The 23699-nt window shown below is 40.7% G+C and overlaps 1 protein-coding gene across 1 annotated transcript in view; it reads left to right on the top strand.

Annotated features, from left to right (window-relative positions):
- The window catches only part of LOC306857960 (BAH and coiled-coil domain-containing protein 1-like), a gene marked incomplete at its 5' end in the record, with an annotated part of 96988 nt that overhangs the window by 58949 nt on the left and 14340 nt on the right, over window positions 1-23699 (top strand). The window contains 10 exons of the mRNA XM_079398266.1: window positions 459-573; window positions 722-912; window positions 1103-1261; window positions 4703-4899; window positions 5446-5800; window positions 8289-9065; window positions 14109-14266; window positions 14747-14883; window positions 15240-15347; window positions 23493-23616. Coding sequence (XP_079254392.1) covers window positions 459-573; window positions 722-912; window positions 1103-1261; window positions 4703-4899; window positions 5446-5800; window positions 8289-9065; window positions 14109-14266; window positions 14747-14883; window positions 15240-15347; window positions 23493-23616 — 2321 coding nt within the window. The remainder of the gene's footprint in view (window positions 1-458; window positions 574-721; window positions 913-1102; window positions 1262-4702; window positions 4900-5445; window positions 5801-8288; window positions 9066-14108; window positions 14267-14746; window positions 14884-15239; window positions 15348-23492; window positions 23617-23699) is intronic.

The following is a 23699-nucleotide window of genomic DNA, read 5'->3' as shown; positions in this document are numbered from 1 at the left end:
TATACTTGATCAACTTATGGAAACTTTGTAGAAAAACATGCTTGTGTTTAAGAGAGTGGTCAGAAACAAGACATTTTTGGTTGTTAATCCAAATTATTTGTCATCCCTTGAAGAGGCATAATCTTGCCAGATTGGTTATTTAGGTGTTACTGTGACTGCCAAATTGCTCTAATACTCTTATAGCCACCTGTTTAAAGCGCTGAGTTGCTATAGCCCAGTTGCAACACCTTAACTGTGTCTGATATCTGAAAATGCTACTTTTTCAAGTAGTATACAGAGATAGAATGACAGCAAGGCATGTCTGAATCTAATAAATGTATCTTACTTTGATATCCTGCTATCCTATATGTGTGATTCAGCATTTGATTCAGAAGAATATGCATCAGTGAAATTAGAAAATAAATTAGTTTGATCATCGGTGGGTTTCTAGATTGTGGTGCTGAACTGTTCTGTGTTAGGTGTTGGACGCCCAATGTACCCGCTGGAGCGGGAGATGGATGAAGACACGAAAAGAGTCTGCGAGGAACAGCTTGGACTGCCTCCATATGACAGAGAGCCAGAACTCCTCCTCAGGTACGACTATTAGTCAAAATGATGTTTCCAATTGAATTTCTGTATCAGTCATATGTAAACAAAGACCAACTTGAAGAGTTAGCATGCCGCACTGTAGTTGTAATTCCTTGGAGAGTAAAATTGTGCCATTTTGATGGCTTCTCCTCAGGGAAAACAAAGACAGAGTTGACTTTGCCAGGATCCACCCCTCCAGTAGTTGCCATGGAGATTTGACCTCACACCTTATTGTGCCAGGCTGTAGCCAATTAGGCACTGATCCATCTGCTCACGCCCACCCCGCCCATCATCACTGGATGCCTCGGACAGGAAGTCCCTCCCTCTGGATGGGACACTCTTATGGTAAGCAAATGCCATCTGTTTTTGCCATTTTGATGATATTAGATTGCAATATACTTCACAGTCTTGTTGAATTTCTGCATGTGTTGGTTAATTAGTTTTACCCTACTAAATAATCACTGAATTGCCCATTAGTATTGAAACATATGCTGAAATCTTTCATCATTAAGCAGCTTTCCATGTCTCTGTTCAGGTCTCAGTCATGCAGCATTGCACCAGAACTTGACCCCCGGCTTCTCCGCAGCCATGCCCAGCCCCTTGCAACCAGTCTTGCCCCTGCCTCAGGACCCCTCTGCTGCCCTGGTGGTATTGCCTACCGAGCCAGCAGCCCACCCTGCCACCCATCACCTTGGTACATTGCCCAACATTACTGGTATTTTATTCGGTTGTTGTAGCAACATTGTTAATAGGTTAGGATATGGAGGAGAATGGAGGTTATTGAGCTCCACATATTCAAAGACATATTCACGCCATCCAAATTATGAAATTAATTTTCATGATTTTGTTTTCACTCTGAAATATTTTTTTAATAGTTTGATGCACAAAACACAACACAAAAGATGATTTTTGAAGAATCTTCACCAAGACACCCCCCCCCCCCCCCAAATAAAATTAATTACTAGAAGTAAATAGAGATTTAATGTTTGGGTGAACTTTTTCTTTTACAGCCAGACCACTTGTTCTGTTCTGGAATTCGACACTGAATTCCCTTCCCCTTGGGTCTAATGTCCATTCCCCCTCTGTACGGTTCCATCTCATCCCCTTCTGCCCCTGTATCATTCTGTAATCATTATTGTGAAACGCTTCACTAAGCCAAGCAGGCATTTACAGCACATTGTAGTATGGACTTAATGGGAACAGTTTCACAAGCGACCCTAATGCACACTCTGAATGCGCAAAGTGGAATTATTCAAACTGTTTAAACAAATTATCATTTCAAGTAGATAGCTTGCGTATTTGACTTTGAGTGTGTATGGGGGGAGGGGGGCGTATGCACAGATAAGCGTGTGCGAGTGAGAGAAATGGAGATCTAAAGTCACTGTGTGGGTGTACGTTTCAGGGTCTGTTGGTTTAGATTAAATTTGTATGAATGCGTAAGTGCTCGCACAGAAGGCAGAATTGGCCCAGGTGGGTTTTTAGGAGTTTGTCTCCTTTGCGTCATGGTAAGGACGAACAATATATAGCCACAATATATCTGTTATTGTCCAATATTATGGATTTATTGGTATTGGGCTATATCATATTTAATAGTGCATGCTCGTTTCTTTTATTTTTTATGTTTAGATTACCTTTGCAGTCATCTAATGTTCACTTAAAATTAATATTTAAAAGCATAATAATTTAATAACACTGTTAAATATAATCTTTAACAAATTTCAGAATGAATATAAATGTTTCATAATGTATATAGTGCTTAAATACCTAAATTCACTCATTACAGTTAAAACAATTGATTTTATTTTTTATTTTTTTATTGATTTAGACAAAATTGTATATCATTTTATTTATTGGTTAACAGACATATGAAAATAGTCATTTGCTTATTAGTTTCAAACAGAATTTTATTAACAATGCATCCCTACTCTACCTGAAAAGCGGCGTTGCATACTGGAATAGAGCTAGATTTAGGTATTTGCTTGTTAGTTAACATTATTTAATAGTCTGAGTGGCCTAGATGATGCCAACGAAAAAGAAAAGTAATTTTAGTAGTTACGTAGTTAAATTATTATTATTATTATTATTATTATTATTATTTTTTACTTTTTTTAGTAGTTAGTAGTCATAGTAGTTACATTTTTCAGAAAGATTATATAGGCAAATGTATTTTATTTTGGAAAATGCTCTTTAAAACCAAAGGAATGTTTACGATCAGCTCATGCCAGCAGGTCGTGTCATTCTCTGATGCACCATGCCATCTGAGCAAGTTTGGATGTGGTATTCTTAACATCTCTTTAATGGTTTTAAACTGTATTGCACTGTGCCTTGTCATGCCATGCTGTGCTCGGTTGTGCCATCGTGTCTGCACAGTTCTGGCATTGTGTTTTGATTTGTTGTGTATCTCTGAATGTCTTTCCATCCTATTATACTGTGCCTTGCTGTGCGGCGCATCATTGCATGGCTTTTTGCAGTATTGTGCTGTGCTCTGCTGTCCTGTGCTGTGCGCCTCTGTTCGACATTCCTCCTCCCCACACTGGCTGTGAAATTTAATTAGCTCTCTGCTCCTTAGCGTCACACTCCCCTTTCCGCAACAAAGAAGGGAAGTGCATCCATTGGATCCCTCCCTAGGGAAACATAACCCTGTCCCAGTAATCTTTCCCAAACAAAGGTCCTTGCCATACATCAGGGAAGGAGGGGCGGAGAATATGCAGCATGCAAAACCGAATGGCTAAAAGAAAAACATATTGTGTTGAAATTTCTGTGGGCCGAGGCTCAAGGCTGAGACTAAGTGCTTTGCACAGCTGCGCTTCATCCCTCTGCACTCTCTCTCCCTCTCTCCCCCTTCCTCCATCCTTCCTATCTGATCAGCTCGTTTCAGAAATGACTGACTCCTTTCAAATATCCTGCTCGCTTAGCAATTGAACAGCACAGAAGTGCATCTGTGAGATGCCTAGTCACACATAGGCAGACATTTCAGTTTATCTAATTAAAGGGATAGTTCACATAAAAATGAAAGTTCTGGCATCATTTACTCATGCTCACAACATTCCAAAAAACAGATGACATTCTGAAGAACTGTTTCTTTAATTTTGTTTGTCATTGTGTTCCACAAGAGAAAGTCATATTGGTTTGGAACAACATGAGGGTGAGTAAATGATGGCAGCTTTTTAATCTTTTGGCTGAACTATCCCATTAACTTGCAGCTAAGTGTCTCCAATGAAATTCAAAACAATTTTTTAAAGATTTGATGTCACTAACATGCCAAATCCAGTGATTTATTTCATCCTCAAAACAAAAAAGCTCCTTGGACATTTTAAACAACTTTGTTTCCAGTTAAGTTATTTTGCATCACCAAGTCAAATAGGAAGTGGCTATTTATTTTAAGTTAGAGCTTGCCATTTTGCATGCAATACGCATCAGACGGCCAGTGGGCGCTGCCTTTTGGGGCCAAAACAACGGGTGACCTTAACGCTTCCGTGCCTGTCTCCCCTCCTCAAGAGTTTGTCTCTGGGTATAACATCTGTGCTCCTTTTTAAGGCCAACACCCATCACCTAACCCTTATTACAGGCATAATAACTAAAGCCCAGCTCTTGTGAATGAGTGAGCCATTTGGGAGTAGACCCTTCTTGCCCGCTCTCAGCAGGCTGTCAGGAAGGTCTTCTCCGAGGAGCCACATTCATGTGACAGTTTGAGACAGCAGCGCTGAATCATCTTGACTGGCACTGCGGTGTGCGCGAGTCAGAGATCAGGCAAGTGTGGCTGGTGAGCTCACTGGTGACCGTCGTTTTGCGTTAATCTGCTGAGGTATGACCAGGCTAATGGTGAGTGCGAGGGACAAGCAATGTAAAAAGGAGGCAGTTTGCATTCTCTCTCTGCCTACAGGTTGAGTGCGCTACATGATGAGGAAAGAGATGTGGAAATGTGAGGGGTTTTTTTTTGCCCTGGGGACGAAGGATGACTTTTGGAAAGAAAAAAGCGAGTGGAAGAAAAGAGGGACGGAATAGGAGTGGAATCTTATAGCTGTAAATCAATAGGCCTTCAGAGCGATAGTGAGACTTGCCTTGAGGCAAAAGAAAAACCTTTGTTCATTCTTTTCTCATTCCTTTCTCTTTCTCTCTCTCTCGCTCTCTGTAGATGTAATGGAGCAGCAGGGACTGTGGCCCCCTGTTTACGGAGCCCGAGGGCCCGCCTCACACATGCAGCATCCCGCTGTCTATTCCCGCTCCCAGTTTCTACGGCAACAGGAACTCTATGCACTCCAGCAACATCAGCACCAGCAGCACCGCGTGGCACAGGCGATGGAGCTGGTGCACAGACACAGTCACTTGCAGGTAACACACGAAGGAAAAAGTGCACGTACATTCAGTTAACCATACCCCTCAAGGTGATTTCCCAACAGCTATTTCTCTACAGAAGCCCGTCTTTCAGCAGGCCTACCCAGGGCGCCTGAGGTTGTGAAAGGCCTGTTATTCCTGCTCTCAGAAATTCATAGCAGTTATAGCCAAAGAACGGCCAGCTTTCATTTTCAAAGCACATTTTAATGTTGGAAGTTTTGAAAGAGTGGGATTCTTCTCAGGAACGGGGCAGGATTCAGGATTTTATCTCACTGCTTTTGTACAAAGGAGCAGAGCAGAATGCAAGTGTACGGTGGATCATTAGCACCCATTGTACTGTGTCCCTGGTGCATGTCCTTACGCAAGAAACCTGAGATGACTGAATCATAACTAGCTCCATCCTTTTTCCACTATAAATGCATTTCAGTTGTGAGGAAACTGGGAATAATGTTGATATGCATAATGTTTGACTTCCCACTGTTGCTGTAGTGCGCTGTTTGTCTACAGTCTATGAAACCGTTTGTGTTTCTTGTGTTTTTCCAGAGGAAACCTGAGGATCCCCCCATCGATCTGGTTGAGGGATCGTCTGAGCTCCGCACGTCCAAGCACACTAAGCCCTTCTCCATTGGCCCCTCTGCTAAACCACCCCCCTCCTCCTCATCCCCAGGGGGCTGCACTTCTCGTCTTTCACCCTGCTGTCGCTCGCCCGCCCCACGGTCCCACCTCAAGGGTACGCCCTGCACGCCTTGCCCTGAGCCCAGCCCGGCCGTGGCTGCCCCTCGCTCCCCGGCGCTCAGCCCCCACGCCACCCCCCACCACCTGCCAAAACCTGCAGAGTCCCAGGACAAGAGGGGCGAGGGCCAGCCGCCACAGGACTACCCTCAGTCCCTGGAGCCTGGTGAGTGTGAAAATGACAGCATTCATGTTTGTTATTTCAGTAGGACGAATGGTGAATGTATTTAGTGTACATACAGGAACAAATATGCATTGCAGAAACCTGTAACTGAAGAAATGTAGTTTCTAACTCACATGGGCATGATTGAAGGAGGACTCATCATATGCCTTGTAAGCTGAGCTCATTAATATTAATTAGGTTTTGTGATATTTGCACAACTTATTTAATGAAATGAATGAATGATGCATTTATATAGCGCTTTAGTGTGTATTGCTGTACACCCAAAGCGCTTTACAATCATGTGGGGGGGTCTCTCCTCAACCACCACCAGTGTGCAGCATCCACTTGGATGATGCGACGGCAGCCACAATACAACGGCGCCAGTGCTCTCACCACACACCAGCTATAGGTGGAGAGGAGAGAGAGTCATAGAGCCAATCAAGTGTATGGGGATTATTAGGAGGCCATGATAGACAAGGGCCAGTAGAGGGAATTTGTCCAGGACACCGGGGTTACACCCCTACTCTTTACGAGAAGTGCCATGGGATTTTTAATGACCAGAGGGAGTCAGGACCTCGGTTTAACGTCTCATCCGAATGCTAGTAAGTTAATGTTAGTATTAGCCAAAACAAATGCCACTTTTGGATTCATTCTGCTTTGTCTTAAATTGTCATTTACATGGGTGGCTATATTTTTTTTTGCACCCCCACCACAGCAAGTAAAACGAAACCTAAAATATAATGATTATTTATGGGCATACAGGATACACTTATGGTCTTTTCAGGATTGTCCAATAAATTTTCCAATATAAGCCAATAAATTATAGCCAGTTGATAATAGGACTTCAGTTCAGTTCTAATTGTCTTAGTAAAACGCAGTCTGTACAAATGATCAAATAGAAATCTGTACTTTTGTGCGTTTTTTTTTTTTGTGTGTGTCTTATCAGACTTACAAAATCATAGATTTGCATCTAATATAAGCCAATACATCAGTTTTTGGCATAAAAATATTAATAATTATCAGCATCAGTTTCAGACAAAATTCCTATATTGATGCAGCCCTCCTTATTTCCTAAAAAGAGGGAGGACATAGTTTGAAATTGCTCAAATTATGTTTGCTACGCCCCATACGTGCTTAGTATTTGAATCAGAACGCATTCTAACATGAGTCTGACAATAAAAAGGTAGTGGATTGGTTTATTTGGAGTAATAATCCAGTCTGAATTACAGAATAAAGCAAAGAATAGTGCTTTTCTCCAACATGCTTCCTACCCCAGTGCCCTCGCATTTGAGTCGGAAAAAACAGTGACTAGAGGAAAGAGGCTGGAACATTTCATTTCATTCTCAAGGTTAGGGTCTTGCCATCGTGTCTGGCTCCACAAACCCCTGGGGGAGAGGGAGTGAAGTGAAGGAGAGAGAGAAAAAAGAAGAGAAGAGATGGCCGAATGGAAAAAAAGACCCTGACCACAGGGACAGTGAACAGAAGAGAGAGATATTTTGCTCCAGATAAGATACACAGGGCCTTTAAAGGATTTGTTGCCCTTTGATTACCGAAGACAATCAGCCTGTTAATATGAATGGAAGTGTAAGCGCTGACTTTTCACTTTATATTTGTGTCTTTGCACCATTGTATCCATTTGTGACACATTTGTATGTGCAAGAAAGCATAAACGCCATAGGGAGCGGCTTGCCGTACTGTGTAGGTGCGATAGAGACAGACAGAAAACAGTAGGGAGGTCAGTGAGACAGCAGACAGGGCCTCTCTTATCCTTCAGAGGTCCTTGAGTGCTGGCTGGCGGAGGGATACGCATTCATCTGGCGGATGGATACCATCAATAATACAGCACTGAGGTGACAGGCCTGGCTGTGCAATCACACCCCGACACCATGCTGTCATCAATATACCTGGCTATGCTGCAGATCTCATATAGACACACACACAGACACTCTCGCTCTTTCATGCAAGCAACGTTTCCCATGCAATCGTTTTCATTCGCGCGGCGGACGAGACGAATACACACTCTCACTTAAAGACTAATTTATACACAAACATTCCTCCGTGCACTCTTTCTCTGTCTCACTCACACTTCATCCATAACAACTTGAACATAATTCAATATTCATGGAAAATTCGCTCATGCCTGCGCTATAGCCTTTATGGCGCCGGCTCCATTATGTGTGTGAGTTATACTAGATAAACGCAGCGAATGGTACACACTGTCGCTAATGCTTCTTTATACAGCATATATATCACCCCTCTCTGCACTTCAGCGGCAGGGGGCCATGCCCCTTAACTGACAAGGTCATATTGTGATGTGTATTACAAATGAATGGTAATGTCTTGCTGGTTCGCTATGCGCTGAAGTGTGTTTCAGTAGCAGTTAAATCTTTATGCTTGTAATAGAGTGACTTCAAACAAGGTTGAGGAGCCCAAACCAACATCAGTGTTTATGGAAACACTCAATCAGTTTTATTCCCATTTTTTCCTATAGATCTCCCTCCTGGCTACACTTACCCTGCCATCGCAATGGGTTACAAAGGTGGCCCCTCCCCTCAAGAAGTCCAATTGGCTGAGCATGCAGATTTGGAGGCGGAGCAAGCAGAACCAGCTGAACCTACACCCCAGCCACACCCCCTTTCTCCCAAAGGGGAGGAGCCTGTGTGCCACACTGGAGTGGGTTCTCCTACTAGAACATCCCAGGAAGTGGAGGATGTAGAGGAGGAGGGAGAAGTAATGGAAACAGACGGACAGGTGGATGCCACTCTCTCACAAACTTCTCTTTGCCCCGTTACTGACTCTACCATAGCAGACCTCCACCTGGACAGAGCGACTATGATCCCCAACAGCCAGGCGAGTGGAATAGAGAGTCCAGCACCAGCTGAAGACAACAAGGAGCAGGTTGAGGAGCTACGAGACTCAGTCATGACTTCCACCCAGGATTGTCAGACTGTGGAACTTACCGAGCAGGATCCAGAGAGGACCGCTGAGGATATAATGGATATAACGGCACCCACTGACTCACCCTCGCCGCCTTTCTCCCCCTGCCCTGTGCCCTCTGCCCTGGGGAATCAGTACCCTGGGAGCTGCATTTGGAGCTTGGAGCTCCTTATCGCAGCAGCGCTGTGTGCCACTCGAGATGCCCAAATGGCGGCCCCTGTGCCTGTGTCTGGGAATGCAGTGGCCCCAAATTATGGTATAGAGTTACTGAGTGAACTGGCAGAGCTGGAGCGATCCCAACAGCAGAGGAACAACACTGAAGAGAACAGAGGTAAGCATGAACATACACATGTGCCCCCCAATATTCAGATTACCAGCTGATCAAGGATTTCAATGGCAAATTCTTTCTCTGTTTTCATTCTGTGTGCAGAGCTTTTGTAAAGGAATTGGAATAAGACATATTTGGCTAACAATATTAAGGTTAATCTTGCCAAAATGGCTTGTGTTGACCCAACACAGTTAGCCAGATATTTAAATGAACTTTTACTTAAAAAGACTTTTAAACAAAACAGTTTTATGAAAATCATTTATAAAGTGATACTGTCAGTGTATATGCATTTGAATGTTTGTCATCCAATAATGATCTGAAAAGGACACAAAGTGCTTGGGGTGCCAAAAGACAATCTGAGTTGCACAAGATGATTCCCCAAAAATTATTTTAGAAATGAACAAAAAGTGCTTAAATGGTCAGCTGTTGCTACAGTTACCTTCTCAGGCAAACAATTTCTGTTCGTGAGCATCTATTTACTGCTCTTGTGCCAGATTTTATGCATGTGGAATCTGTTTGCAATACCTAAAACGTAGCATGTCATTGCAATATTATGTTCTAGCTAGTCAAAAGAAATTTACGTCGCAAGGGAACTGAAGTAGCAACATATCTTTTCTTACATATGGTGACGTACATCCTATTGAAACTGATTATCAAAAAAGAAAAGAAAATGTAGGATGGGCACTTAGTTGTGTCCACTGGATGTTGATCGGATGGATTTACATCTGAATGTGAGTTTGCAAAGTCCAGAGTAATTTTGATAAAAAATTCCACTTATGCAAAAATAAACATATGCATTGATGAATTATTCATGATAAGATCACTAACAAGCATTTAAATTTTCTGAAATTTGTTTAAATATATTTCCACCTAAAAAGACCTTTTAAGTATGTGCTTACAAGTCCCAATATTTTGTTGTGGCTCCCTTTGGCCTTAATTATTCGCACCCCGATCTCATTTACTTACATCCTTCCCATTGTACACCAACACCGCATCGACTCCAATGATTTCAGAAGACTGTCCATCTTGTAACATTTCCAGCACCAACAGGTTTACAAAAGGTGGTTAAAAAGACAGAGAAACAGCTGTTCTGTTCTTTCTTATCACAATAGAAAGCACACCCAATCACACACATGATTTAATTCCTCATCAGTGATTTGCATGAGTAGTCTTGTAGCGCTGTGATACAGGCGTTAGGGGAAGACCACGATGGAGGCTTTCATTTTGCTTTTTCTCTCCTCACAAAAAGAGGTGCAAAAAATAGGGTTTTCAGCCCAGCCAGATATCCAGGCTTTGTGTGAAGGAAAGATAACAAAGCCCCCCCCCATACCACCATCCCGACAATACATGCAGAGACACACCGAAATGCACACAAATGCTAACTCTCAGCTGACCATCCAGCTTTCTACTTTCATAGGAACACACACACTCGCTTACTCGACTGCGCACAAGCTCGCGCTCTTGCCTTCTTTTTCTGCCTACAGATCAAATGCTCCCCAGCCTTTTGGGGTTCAGCACTTCCTGTGGGAGAGACTAAGATGGAGCGGTGAGGAGGGGGCCGTGTTTTTAAAGGGCTTTAGCCTGTCTTAAAAGGCAGCTCTAATGATAGCTAGTTCCCCCCGGGTCTGCCGGATTGGACTGTGTCCACTCACTCATCCTGAGGGACGGCTCCCCTGCCCCTGCTCCTCAAACCTGTTTGATCACTTTTATAAGCCTCATTTTAGATGGAAAAAAGCCTTGGCGCTTTCCCACAGCTTTCTGAGTCCCTCAGTGCGAAGTTGATGAAATAGTAAAAACAGCTGATCTTTTTCCTCTCAGGACGACAGCTTTTTTTGTCGGCTAATTAGGCCCCATTGTTGTGAGCGCTGTTTTAAAGGCTTGTTGCTTTTCCAGGGACCGTTTAGGGTCTCCCTGCCAAAGGATGTTTTTATTTACGCCAGCATCCTCTAGCAGCAAAGAAATCCCCAACGCTCACACCGTGCAGGGAAAAAAAATCTAACCGCATTTGGCGGCGTGCAGCGTTTTCGCTGTTTGTGTTTTCCACCCATATTAAAATAGCGATGTAATCTGCTGTGTAATTCTTGTCTAAGCAAGCTGCACTAAAGGGACTAATAAGAGAATATGATGAAGCTCTTTGCAGTGGGGAAGAAGTCATCAATAAACACGCCCGCCACTGAATTATTAAAGAACTGGAGGTGAGACGGTCGCGCGGGCTGTCAGGACCCGGTCTCTCGCTGGCTAAAGATTTCATATGCGATTAGGTTTACTCTTCAGTGATTTACGGATTTGATTTCAAGCATTCTTATCTATGGCAGACGTCTCAGGCGCTCTGCTAACATCCCTTGTGGTGTTATGGGCATTGTGAAGTACGGACAAATAACGTGTGATAAAATTATATAGATTTTGAGAGGTTCTTTGAAGTATTGTTGGTAGTTGTTATTGATTGGTCAGTGATACCACAGCGTTCCCGCTCTTTTTTTCCCCCCACAGATCTCTAGGCTAAATGCTCTCAGAGAGCGTTATCTGTCTTCTCTCCTTCCCTCTCTCATTTTCATTACTTTTTTGGGCCTCAGATTTTCCATCACACTTGTGCGTCTTGCTTTCATGCTATCACTCTATCCATGTGCCGTTCCGTGGCTCCGGTCCCCACCGGCCTCGTTACTGCAGGCCGATGGGCATCGATTTCAAAAAGACCACCACAGGGCTAAAAGTGCCATGATGATTTCAGCTAGGTGGGAAACCGAAGACCCTCCCAGACCACCATAATCCAGTCTTCCTCATCTTATCTTTCTTTCTTTTTTTTCTTTCAGTTCACTTGTCTCTCTCACTTTCCGTTTCAGCTGAGAGATTTCCTTCATGCTATAATTCTTTTAAAGCCTGTACAACTTGTCTTTCAAATTTCTTCCTCCTTTTACTCTGATTTTAGGTGAATCTCACAGAATTTGTCATGAACTTTACACACATTATATTACAGTCACATTACATTACAGCCCAAAAACAAAAAGAAAAGAAAAAAAAAAAAAGAGAATAATTGTTTTCATTTATTTAAAATAAATGTATTATTTATTTAGTCTCAATTTCATTTATAAAATTAAGCTTATTTTAGGACCATTTTAAAAACATGCTATATTTTACCTTATTTTAATGACAATTAAAAACATTTTCCATCAGTTCTCATTACTGTAATGCTGAAAGGATACCTTCATGATTACAGTAATTTATCATTACCATATATCACTGTTTAAAATTAGAATCACCATTGAGAATAATGGGAAATACATGAAGTGTGAAACATTGTGATACAGAGAATTTGTGGGGAAAATGTCTTTCTTTGTAAACATGCTAGACAGATTTCTTTGTTGCATCGTCTTGTTGTGTTTTCAACATTTTGTGGCTTAAAAGCACCACGTTAAAAGAATTTCAACTTTTAAAAGACGTGTCACAACACACCTGATCACCTCACCTGATCTTAATAATAGGCTTTATTTATTTTTTAATGCAAAACATTTTTTTTTTTTTTGATAAAATGTTCTCTGACAGTTTTCTCCCCCGAGTTCTCCTGTCCTCTCGTTCGGTTTTGATCTCTTGCTCTCTTTCTCTCTTGCTCTCTGCCCTCTGCGCGCAGGTCTGCTCGTGCACCATGCATTTCCCCTCGGAGGAGAAAATTGGATTCTTTCCATGTTAGTAATGAGGGGATGTTTGCGAATAAATAGATAGCTCAATAAACACTTTACTTCTTATTGCCTGTCTCCCCTCCCCTCCCTCCCTGTTTCCCCCCTTATTCAGTCTCTCTCCTCGCCAATACCATACTGTGCCCCTGCCTTGCCGTGACGCAACAAAATAGCGAGCCGTGGACACCCACTAACACAGACACAGCTGCTCACACATACACACTCGTGCAGTCTTCTCAGTATCCCCAGGCCAGTTTTGGCTGTCATGAATATTCGAGCCTCATTGGCTGAGTGGAGTCTGAGCATGTGGCCTGCCCTAATGACAGTGATAAATGTTGAGAATTCGCCCTTTTGCATCTCTCTCTCTCTCGTTCTCCCTCTCTCTCTCTTTCTCTCTGTAACATGGCTCCTGGCATCTAAGCCTCATGTACAGAGATAAGCTCTCTGGTTAATAGCTATCATCATTGCTCATTCAGCCTCTGAAAGCACAAAGTGCTGTCAGGAAACAGCGGCGTGCTTGGAGGCGGCTTTGTACCGTTTGAGTCTTTCCTCTTTCTCTCTCTCTCTTCGACTCTTTTTATTTTTGCTCCTTTACAGGTTTTTCTGCTTGCATCTTCTGGGACAGGCTGGATGTCTGTTTTGCTAGGTCACTTTTGAATATACATGGAGAGACAGAGGCCTCTGTTTACACCTGGTATTAACATCTGTCTCGAGTGATTTTCACTAAATACACATGTAAACCGGGTCTATCCCTTAAACCACATTTGAAAAGGGTAAAAAAACAAAAACAAAAAAAAAACATGTGACCATATCCTAATGCATCTCAGACATGCATCAATGATCAATTGGTCAACTGATAGTTCAACCAAAAGGGCACATTCTGATATTGTTTACTCAACCGCATAACTGACTTTTTTCTGTGGAACACAAAAGAAGATATTTTGAAAAATTTTGACAATTTTGAAAGTCAGTTTTAACTCAAATGATTTGGTTATCAACATTTTTCAAAACATCTTTTATGTTCCACAGAGGAAAGAAAATCATACAGGTTTGGAACGACATGAAGGCGAGTAGGTGACAGAATTTTCATTTTTGGGTGAAATATCCCTTGAATAATTGCTCTTTGGGTTTTGAACTTTGGCTTCAAATGAACTTCAAATTTGCTTAAAATCTCATTAAATACAATCAAGGTCTTCAGAATTATTCGAAGCTTCCAGGTTGGAGCCAGGCTCTGCAGGAAGTTGGCCTTCTAGAAACAGAATCGGACATCCCATCCTAGATGGATGTCTCCCTGTATATTCTTCTTTTCTGTCATTGTAAGATCAGATGATGTGATTTCTCCTTCAATTCCTTTATTTCTTCTCATTCTGTGTAGAAGACGACATGTTGACCTTTGACCTCCAAAGTTTGGCGACCCTAGCTGCCGCCCGGGCCTTGGAACTGGTCCCACCCATACCAGTAGACTCAACTCCACCCCTTCGCAGAATCCTCAATCTGCGAAGGAAGTGCAAGTGGATGCCACGTCCTGAACCGGTACACGTAACTCGTGGTTATTTATTAACATTTATGTATTTTAAATTTTTTAATTTATTAACGGAATAAAACATGTGGCAACAATTTTCCCATACTTAAAATAAGACTCAAAAACCAGCTGTTTTCAACAAAAGAAAAGCTTTAATGGCTCCCTGCTTTTTTCTGCCAACACAAAAAATTGCCATTTTTATCAGAAAAATTGTAATTCGATTATTTTCAAATATCGATTTGTTTCTTACACAAATGGTTTGGTTTCATAAGATTTGAAATATAACGCATGAGTCATATGGACCAATTTTAAAGATCATTTTTAAAACTCAATCGCTGTATCCTTTCACTGTATGGAAAAGAATATTGTGAACATTATTCAAAATATTTCCGTTTGTGTTCTGCGGAAGAAAGAAATCATACAAAGCGGCACAATGTTGTCTGTCATTTAGAAACTATAAACTCACTGGAGATTATTCGTTCCATGTGTAGGTGTGTCCTGTTAAGGGTACCATGGAAACGCTGGACCGGGAGGAGCTAGCAATGCGTGTGCGGCTGGCAGAACTGCAGCGGTGTTACAAGGAAAAACAGAGGGAGCTGGCCAAACTACAGAGAAAACATGACCACCAGTGAGCAAACCACAGACCACTTTCACAAATACACACCCTCCACATATAAATGCACTCCGCACACCTTTCAAAACCCATTTACACACATGCGCGGAGAGATCGAACTCTCTTCGATCCTCCAGCACACACACTCTCACAGTCCCTCTCCAGCTCTTTCTCTGTCCCCTCGCAACGCTCTGCTGAGACCACCCAGTGTGTGCTGAGCCCTCTTTGCATAAGCCTGAGCTGTGCTTCAGTCTTTCCTCTAGTCCACTCTCACAATTAGGATGGCTTAGTGTTTCGTTCCATTCAACATCGTTAATGTGAATTAGAGTGATTGACAGGCTGTGTGTGTGCGCGTGTTTGTGTGTTTACAGGAAAGAAGAGACCTCACGCAGTCCGGCTCGTCGAGGACCCGGAAGGCCAAGGAAGCGCAAGTCCACGTCGGCACCCCCTATCCCCACAGATGCCCCTAAAAAAGTCAAGTGAGTGTTTCCTTTTGTACTAGTTTCACTGTACTTACAGTTTCGACGTGTTTTTCAAGGCCAAATTCCTGAAATATAGTACAAATGCAGTACAACTGACTTGCAGAAACTTTCCTTGATAGAAGAAAGGTTCATGATTTTGTTGTAATTAAATTTAATGATACCTCAAACTATGCTGTTGTATTTCTAAGAAGTTGGACTCACGATTTTACCCTAGCAAATTGATTTAAAAAAGTGACATATCTAGGGCCATATCTAGGCTTGACAACATGATATATACACCTTAGCAGCTGTATATAATTTACAGTATATACAGAGTTGGGTAGTAACTGATTACATGTAATCAGGATTACATAATCAGGATTCAGAAAATTAAGTATTTGTAATTAGATTAAATTACATTTTAAAATACTCGTAATTACACTAGTTACTTTTTTATTGATTACTTGATTCCATATATTCACACAATAGCAATAAATTCCTAATTATTTAAAATTTTAAAATTTTCCTTTCTAAAATTGTGTCATGCAGGCAAAAAACATATTTCATTTTTGGTAAGTGTTTTATTTTCATTGAAGTTATTTTAAAATTATTTATTTTAATTTTACATTTTTATGACTTAATTAATTATTAGCTTTTCATTAAACTCACAAACCCCCTGCAGTTCTTTCACAAACCCCAGTTTGGGAAACCTTGATGTTATGTAATAGCATCACTTTATGTTGTTAATAACAACAAAATGAATATATCTTCTTTGCATTTTAATATCAGTAGTACAATATTATCCTATTTAAATCAATGTGATAAACGAGTTACGTTAAAAGTAATGTAAAAATAACTCTGATTATATTACCTAAAATGTGTAATGTAATGGATTACGTTACTAACTACAATTTTTGTCATGTAATTTGGAATCAGTAATGGACTACAATTCGTAAGTAATCTACCCAGCTCTCTCTTTCTCACTCTCTCTCTCTCTCTCGCTCTCTCTCTTTCAATTCAATTCAATTCAATTCAATTCAATTCAATTCAATATTGCTTTATTGGCATGACTGTAAAAAATACAATATTGCCAAAGCTTGAAATATATATAGAGAAATATAATAACAATGAAAATATAAAAATAATAGAATAAAAACATTATAACAATATAAACTTAAATAAACAGTGTAACAAATAAGAACTTGTGTGAACATTTCATACCACAATGTTTAACATATAAACACACACAGGCTGAGGGTAACTGTGGTAGACGGTAGGGAAACACATTGAGGTCTGACATAATACACATATTACACACATTATGTACATTCACCTGCTGTCTCTCAGGCTGTGGCACATCTACACGTGTGCTGCTGTCTGTCCCTCTCCTAGTATTATCTTTATTTGTTCTTCTTCAGTCATGGCTGTAAAGTTCTTGTGATGTTTGTGAATTTGTTGATGTATATGTCTCTGATTGATTTAAATTGGTAACAGTGAAGTAGGAAGTGTGTCTCTGTCTCGATCTCTCCCGTCTCACAGTGAACACACACTCTTTGCTCTCTGGGTAACCAGCTCTTTTTGTGTCTGCCGGGCTCGATGGCTAGTCTGTGCTCACTGAGCCCGTACTTGGTCAGAATGCCTCTGCTTTGTGTCTTTGACTCTCTGGAGATATTCCTCTAATTCATATTTTAATTTTATAGTTCAATAGAGTTGTAATTTACTTTGTGTTTTGGTTTATTGATTCCAATGATGCATATATTAATTAATCATTTTTTTAACTTTTTTGATAACCTGTTAAATGTCACAATACAGAAGAAAAAATTTCTCACTACTTTCCTTGCGACTAGTTAACAAAAATCTAGTTGTAATTAGCCTTATGTACGTGCTGTATAAGTATAGGAGGTTCTCACAAGTATAAATGTACAAGTTGTGTGTGTACATTTAAAATCATATAATCCTGCAGAGCAGTAAATAGTGTTATTGTTCTATTGCTCTTTTATAGTAATAATGAAAATGTTCTTCCACAGTTTCTAGAGGAAAAGTTGGGATTAAATTAGTACTTTACTGTGACCAGTATGAAGCCTAGCTCAGGAAACAATTCATTACCTGTCGCCAAACGCTTCACATGCATTAATAACAGTCTAGATAGGAGATGTTTTGAAAGATTATGTTTGTGAACTCATTTTGTACGTGTATGTGCAATCCGACGCTACCACGTATTATGAGTGTGTATGTAAATAAGTCTAGAAGGCTCCTATCAGTTCATATAAGGCAGACTAAGTACTTAATCAGTGCAAAGAGCCGTCATTAATCATATTTACAACTTCCATTGATTATCTACAAGTGTTGCGACTCCCTTCTAACCCATGACGCGTCTGCGATATTAATTTGATAAAGTACGGAGACCAATTGCCTGCACCAAGTCAGGGCTTTAAGTTATCACTCTGATGGATGAGCGTTTTCCCCTGAGATACACCTCTGTTTACGCCAGGCCTTAGACATTTTGATAAACTCGGTCAAATCAAGTTTACCCTACCTGATTAACAAAACTCCCATTTTATTACTAGCCTGGTTGATTAGCAGCGTGCTAATGAAAAGCAGGAGCCAGAGCTTAATTACACATGCTATACCCAGCGCACATTTATCCCTGTCGTTAATAAAGCTCCCCTGCCAAATAAAACAAATGACAACTTCCCGCCACTAAAATTTATCCGAGTCATAAAAAGCCTTTTTTAGAGTCCCTTTAGGGAATGGCAGAGAGAAGCCGAGGTTTGACTTTCTCATCATGGTTTACGTCAGTTTGATGGCAGACAACATGAATTGTTGAGCAATTGAACGGTAACATTTATTGTAGTGTTTGTCTGCATTATTGGATTTGAGGTTATGTGTCGGCTCTGTGTTTTTTTTTTCCATCTCTCATTCCCCTCATGCATTTGCGTACTAAAAAGTGTAACATCCTTCGGCGTCGGGCCAAATCTGTTTGAGGTCAAAGGTCATTACACAAGGTTAAGGGTGTTGACGGGTCGTTGCGGCATTGCCAAGAGGATCAAATCCCATCTGAGCATGAGGAACAGGCTTGTCATGTGATGTGTGCGTGTGCACGCTGCGCCTTTTGCCCCAGTGCATCCTGGGAGCATGGGTTGGCGACCTGCACAGTCTGCAGATTTTAGACTGGACCACACCTAACTCTGTGTCTGAATATGCTTGGTTTTCTTTGATGAACACTTTACTGTCCCAAGAGGCCATGGGAGTACACTTGTTTGACTTTGACTTTTCCAGGAAAAAATATCTAAAAATGAGTAAAACCAACAAATACAAAATGCAAAAACAGATTTACTTATGATGCAACCCTGGTGAAGATATTAAGACTTGTTTTCATAGATTCTTAGATCTTGAATATAAGTGTATCTTGTCTGGCTGCACTGCAGACTTCTTAAACTTTTTGAATTGAGTGTTAGTGCAGACAAAATACACGTACATTAAAGATACATTCACTAAAAAACAAGCCACATATCTTAAGGAGTGTTGCTTCTCAGGCAAATTCATCTTGTTCAAATAATTTTTTTTCATATTTTAACTCAAATTAGACAAGTGTTTGGTTTTTTGCAAAAATTATAGAATATTTTAATGGTCATTATGTAGGTTCTTCATCAAATGCAGTACTCTTAATCCAAGAATCCTGAAAAAATTTAAATGTTAAGCAGCACAACTGTTTTCAACATTGGTATAATAAGAAATGTTTCTTAAGCACCAAATCAGCACATTAGAATGATTTCTGAATGAGCATGGGACACTGAAGACTGAAGTAATGAGGTAGGAATAAATTATATTTTAAAATATATTAAAATAGAATCAGTTATTTTAAGTTGCAATAATGTCATAATATTACTATATTTCACTGTTTTTTTCATCAAATAAATGCAGCCTTGTTGACCATAAGATACGTTTTAAAAAATCATACAAATTTTAAATGGTATTGTACTTTAGCCTCAAAATATATATAGGACACTGTGTACATTTTATTACATTAGCTAACACATGAAAGCAAGTGACATTTATTTTAAGGAGGTGAAAAATAGCAAAAGTACACATTTTACCCAAGTGTTTTGGGTTAGACCAAAATAAAACATATTTGGGCACTTTGTGGTTGTCAAACGGTTTCCTGCATATGAAAACTCAGCAGAATGTTCATATGCTGGGATTTATGCCGATATATATTCATTTGCTGGAATGATTGAGGGTTTCAATGGTAAATAATAGCAACATACAGCATCTTTTTCAGTTCCTAGAATTTGATTATTGGACTGTGAAGGAGACCATGGCAGGAACACGCACACACACATGACCGTTTTCTCCTGCTCTCTTTGGCTGTCTTCCTCTTCTCTTTTCTCTCTCTCTTCTTGATGATTGTGTCTTGCTAATCAATGCCCTTCCCTGAATAGCATTACTGTGTAATCCTGACCTCTCTGAGGGGAAGGGGTTTGTAATTAGAGGACTGAGAATTCTCCTACTAGCATGCTCGCTCAAGTACACACACATATATATACACACACACACACACACATTCTCTCTCTCAACAGCAGGAATGTGACATGGAGTTGACATAAGGACTAGAGGGGCCTTTCGGGGTCAGGAGGTCAGAAGGTCGCCTTTGGGTGGCGACAGGCAGAGCAGAGAGGAGGGCGGGGGGCTGTCAGCTCTGCTCTTTAATAGACGCCCATGCCACAGTCCTCATCAAGCCGAAGCAACCGCACACCAAACCCTGCCTTGGACCTGGTGTCGGGTTACTAATCAGGTTTCCACGGTTACCTGGTCTCCTGGGCCTTGGGGGTTTTAGAGACTCTGTGGCATTTAAATGCAGTAGAAGTGAATCGGAGATGCACACGGTCAGGGAGAAAATACCTACCTGCTACAGACCAAAACTTTATTCTCTGTTTTGATAAAAACAGGGCCTTAACGACTTCATAAGGCCGTAGTTGAGGATCTATAGATAGATGTACTTGTGCCACAAGGAGGAGAAAGGGAAGTGCACTCGGCACTCTCTTTACTCTGTTCAGAGCTGAACAGTTTACTCTTGGTAATGCTTTTGTTCTTTAAGACATTTCCTACAGTTCCACTCAGTTTTGTTGTGCTCATTGCAATGTCTCCCCAAAAAACAATAATTAATCTCCAGGTGTGTTTTGAAGGAGCATTTGGAGTGATAATATAATGTTTTTGGATGAATTTATTGGAGAATGGTGCATAGACGGGCATGTTCATGTTGCATGTGGTAGCAGGTCGATAGAGGTTAGTGTCCATTGATCCAGCTCTGGTCAGTCGAGTGACTCCCGCTGGATTGCTCTCTCTCTTTCTCTTCTTTCTTTCACTTCACTACATCAGTTGTTCTCATTTGTGTCCTCTTTGATCTTGAGCCATTTCTCTTTCTCTATAGTATTGTTTGAGTGGTGTTCTGGCTTTTCTGGTTTTGTTTACGCTGACTAAGTTGCATTTGTCCATAGTAATACTAATTTCCATAATGACTTTTATTTGCACAAGCAAATTACATATTTATATATAAATATAGATATTTAATGAATTTAAAACCATTCAAACATTTTGAGTCATTTAAAGCACTGACTCATTAAATCATGTGACAGAGAAGACTTTTATATTGTTACAAACATGTTTATTAACAATAAATGTTGCTCTTTTAAACATTCTATTCATCAAAGAATCCTAAAAAAAATAGTCATGGTTTCTAAAAAATGTTTTAAACTGCACAACCCATGAGAATAAGAAATGTCGCTTGTGCACCAAATCAGCATATTAGAAAGATTTCTGAACAATCATGTGACACTAAAGACTGGAGTAATTCAAAAAATCAACCGCTGGAAAATATTGCCATCACAGTAATAAATTACATTTTGAAATATATTCACATATTTTCAATTACATTAATATTTCACAGTAATATTGTTTTTGATTTAAGGTAAATGTTTGGTGAGCATAAAACTAATTTATTTATTAAATATCTATAATAAAATAGATAATAAATTGTATATGTTTATTATACTAATTACATTAAATTAATTTTATATATAATACTATAATATTGTTTCAAAGGTAGTTAGATAGTATGTTTTATCTCACCTACAAGCCCTAAGACATGAAAACAGACTCATGATGAGTTTACTCAACCTTTGCAGATGTGTATTTGGCAACTTTGGTGAGCATTATGAACTGTTATATTAGTTTAGAAAGTTGCAGTCTGCAAATCGAAATGACTTTTCACACACAAACATTATTGTAGACCAGGGCTTTATGTTCTGCTGAGGCTTTTGGACCACGGTCTATGTTTTTCCACCCATCTGTCCTGGTCATGTATCTGTGCCTCTCTGTCTCTGCGGGATCCTCCCTCCATCTCCAGATAAAGCAGGGGCTCTTTGTATTGAGGAGGACACTGATTCTTTCTGACAGCACCGGCCAGAGTAAAGGGCAGACAGCCAGTGTTCAGACAGCTGACAGGAAGAGTGGAACACAACGCAGCCAATGCTGGTCCTGTACGGTGAATGTGTGTCTGTCTAAACGAATGCCTTCATGCATGTGTATATGCATCATACATTTCTATCAGGTCTTCTTCTAATTGGATGAGTAATCCTGAAATATCACATGTATTTATTTTGTTTTGATATGTTTATTCTTCGCATATGCATGCCAAACTAATCTTCTTCATCTTCATGCAGACTTTTTTTTTTAGCTGCTAGTTGTATGGGAGTCCAAATGCTCCAAAAGTAGGACAAGACTGCGTTGTTCAGCTGAACAAATGATTCAGTATTTCATTATTCATTAATCAATTATTTTTATATTAATTATTCATGACAAATTGTCCATGTGCAACCCAGTGGACAGTGCAGATTGGTTATGCACCGATCAATTTGGCCAGTGCTTCACTATTAGTGAGTCACACAAATAAACGGTACGCCCAGTTGGGACGCACCATGCAAAACTGGTCCACTTTTATGTTGCAGAATTATATGATGTATAAATTAGGAGATGTTGCCATTAGCAATATTTTAAAATTAGAATTTCTGACCAATAGGAACAAGTATATGCTAAGAACCTTTCATATAACCATTAACATCATACACGTCATAATGGTAAAGATACACTTAAATTGATACACAATAAGTTGAGCGCAACTCAAGGAAACACTACAATGCAGTTGCATAAATTGTAATTAACATTAAAACAAAGAGACAGTAAGTGATTTATGCATACTGTGGTGCATGCTGGGTAACAGTCCAGCATCCAACATTGTAGAAATCATGGGGTCAAGTTGGTGATGTGGCACCTCGATTAGCTAGAAAAATAAAAAATGTCTTCATGGCTTGACTCGGGAGTCACTTTGCAAGTGACTGACTATAGCTATCTCTAGGACACAGAAGGAAGGCTGGAATTCACCAACCACATGTCGACACTGATTCCGACACTCACCTGCCAATCATCCCGGTGACTGACAGGCCAGCTGATGTCTGTGCCGCCACCCCCCGCCCCGAGCACCGACTAAGGCAGCCCGTGGCAGGGTTTGAAGTAGCTGTCTGCTTCTCTGGAGTAAAAACACTGATGCTTACACACTGCAAAACGAGATGCTGATTGCCGCAGAGCGAGTGTATGAGCCTTATTTCAGTGTAATAGGTCTGCTAGATGGTTGGCTACACACACACACCCACTCACTCTCGTTGCCCTCCTGAAGGCCTGTGCATTGTGCTGCTTTGTGCAGGAATAGATGCATTGATATGGTAATAAGACAGAGAAGGTTTTTTTTATTAATGTAATGCTGGAATTCACAGCCCCGAAACCATTGGCACAGAATGGAAAAGGAGTAAGCAGAGACGGAGAGACTGAGATGAGGGAGAGCGAGGAAAAAAGAACAAACAAAATTATGAGTGGGAGGTTGCTTTACCAGCACTTCTCTCAGATATTTCTCGGTTTGGCGTCAGATCCCAATTTTTCAAGCGTGCAGCGGGGAACCAGGCCCCTGCCTCTCCATTCATCAAAGCCTGAAAAGAAGGTTATTAGAGAGCCACAGAGAGGGAAGGCAAGCCCTCCGCTCGCCTCTGATCTCTCCTTTTCATCCTTCGTTCTTCTCTCCCCTCATGAATACCTCTCTGTTGTGATGGACAGGTTGGCTGGAGCGGGGGCGGGGCCGGGCCTGCTTACGGCGGAGGACTTGACTGGAGGCGGAGACAGGAAGAGGAAGAAGAGAAGGATGACCAGTAGCCCTTACCACCATCTCAGTAGCACACAGGTTTGTAGCTAATCAATTTTAAACGGCTGAAAAACTGTGTTATGTTTTTGGAAATGTCATCCTAAGTATGCTGTTATAAGCTG

Source organism: Barbus barbus (genome assembly GCF_936440315.1).
Source record: "Barbus barbus genome assembly, chromosome: 38".
NCBI classification, from domain to species: domain Eukaryota; kingdom Metazoa; phylum Chordata; class Actinopteri; order Cypriniformes; family Cyprinidae; genus Barbus; species Barbus barbus.
Note: the sequence above shows the minus strand (reverse complement) of the source record. Positions and strands in the feature narration are given on the sequence as shown.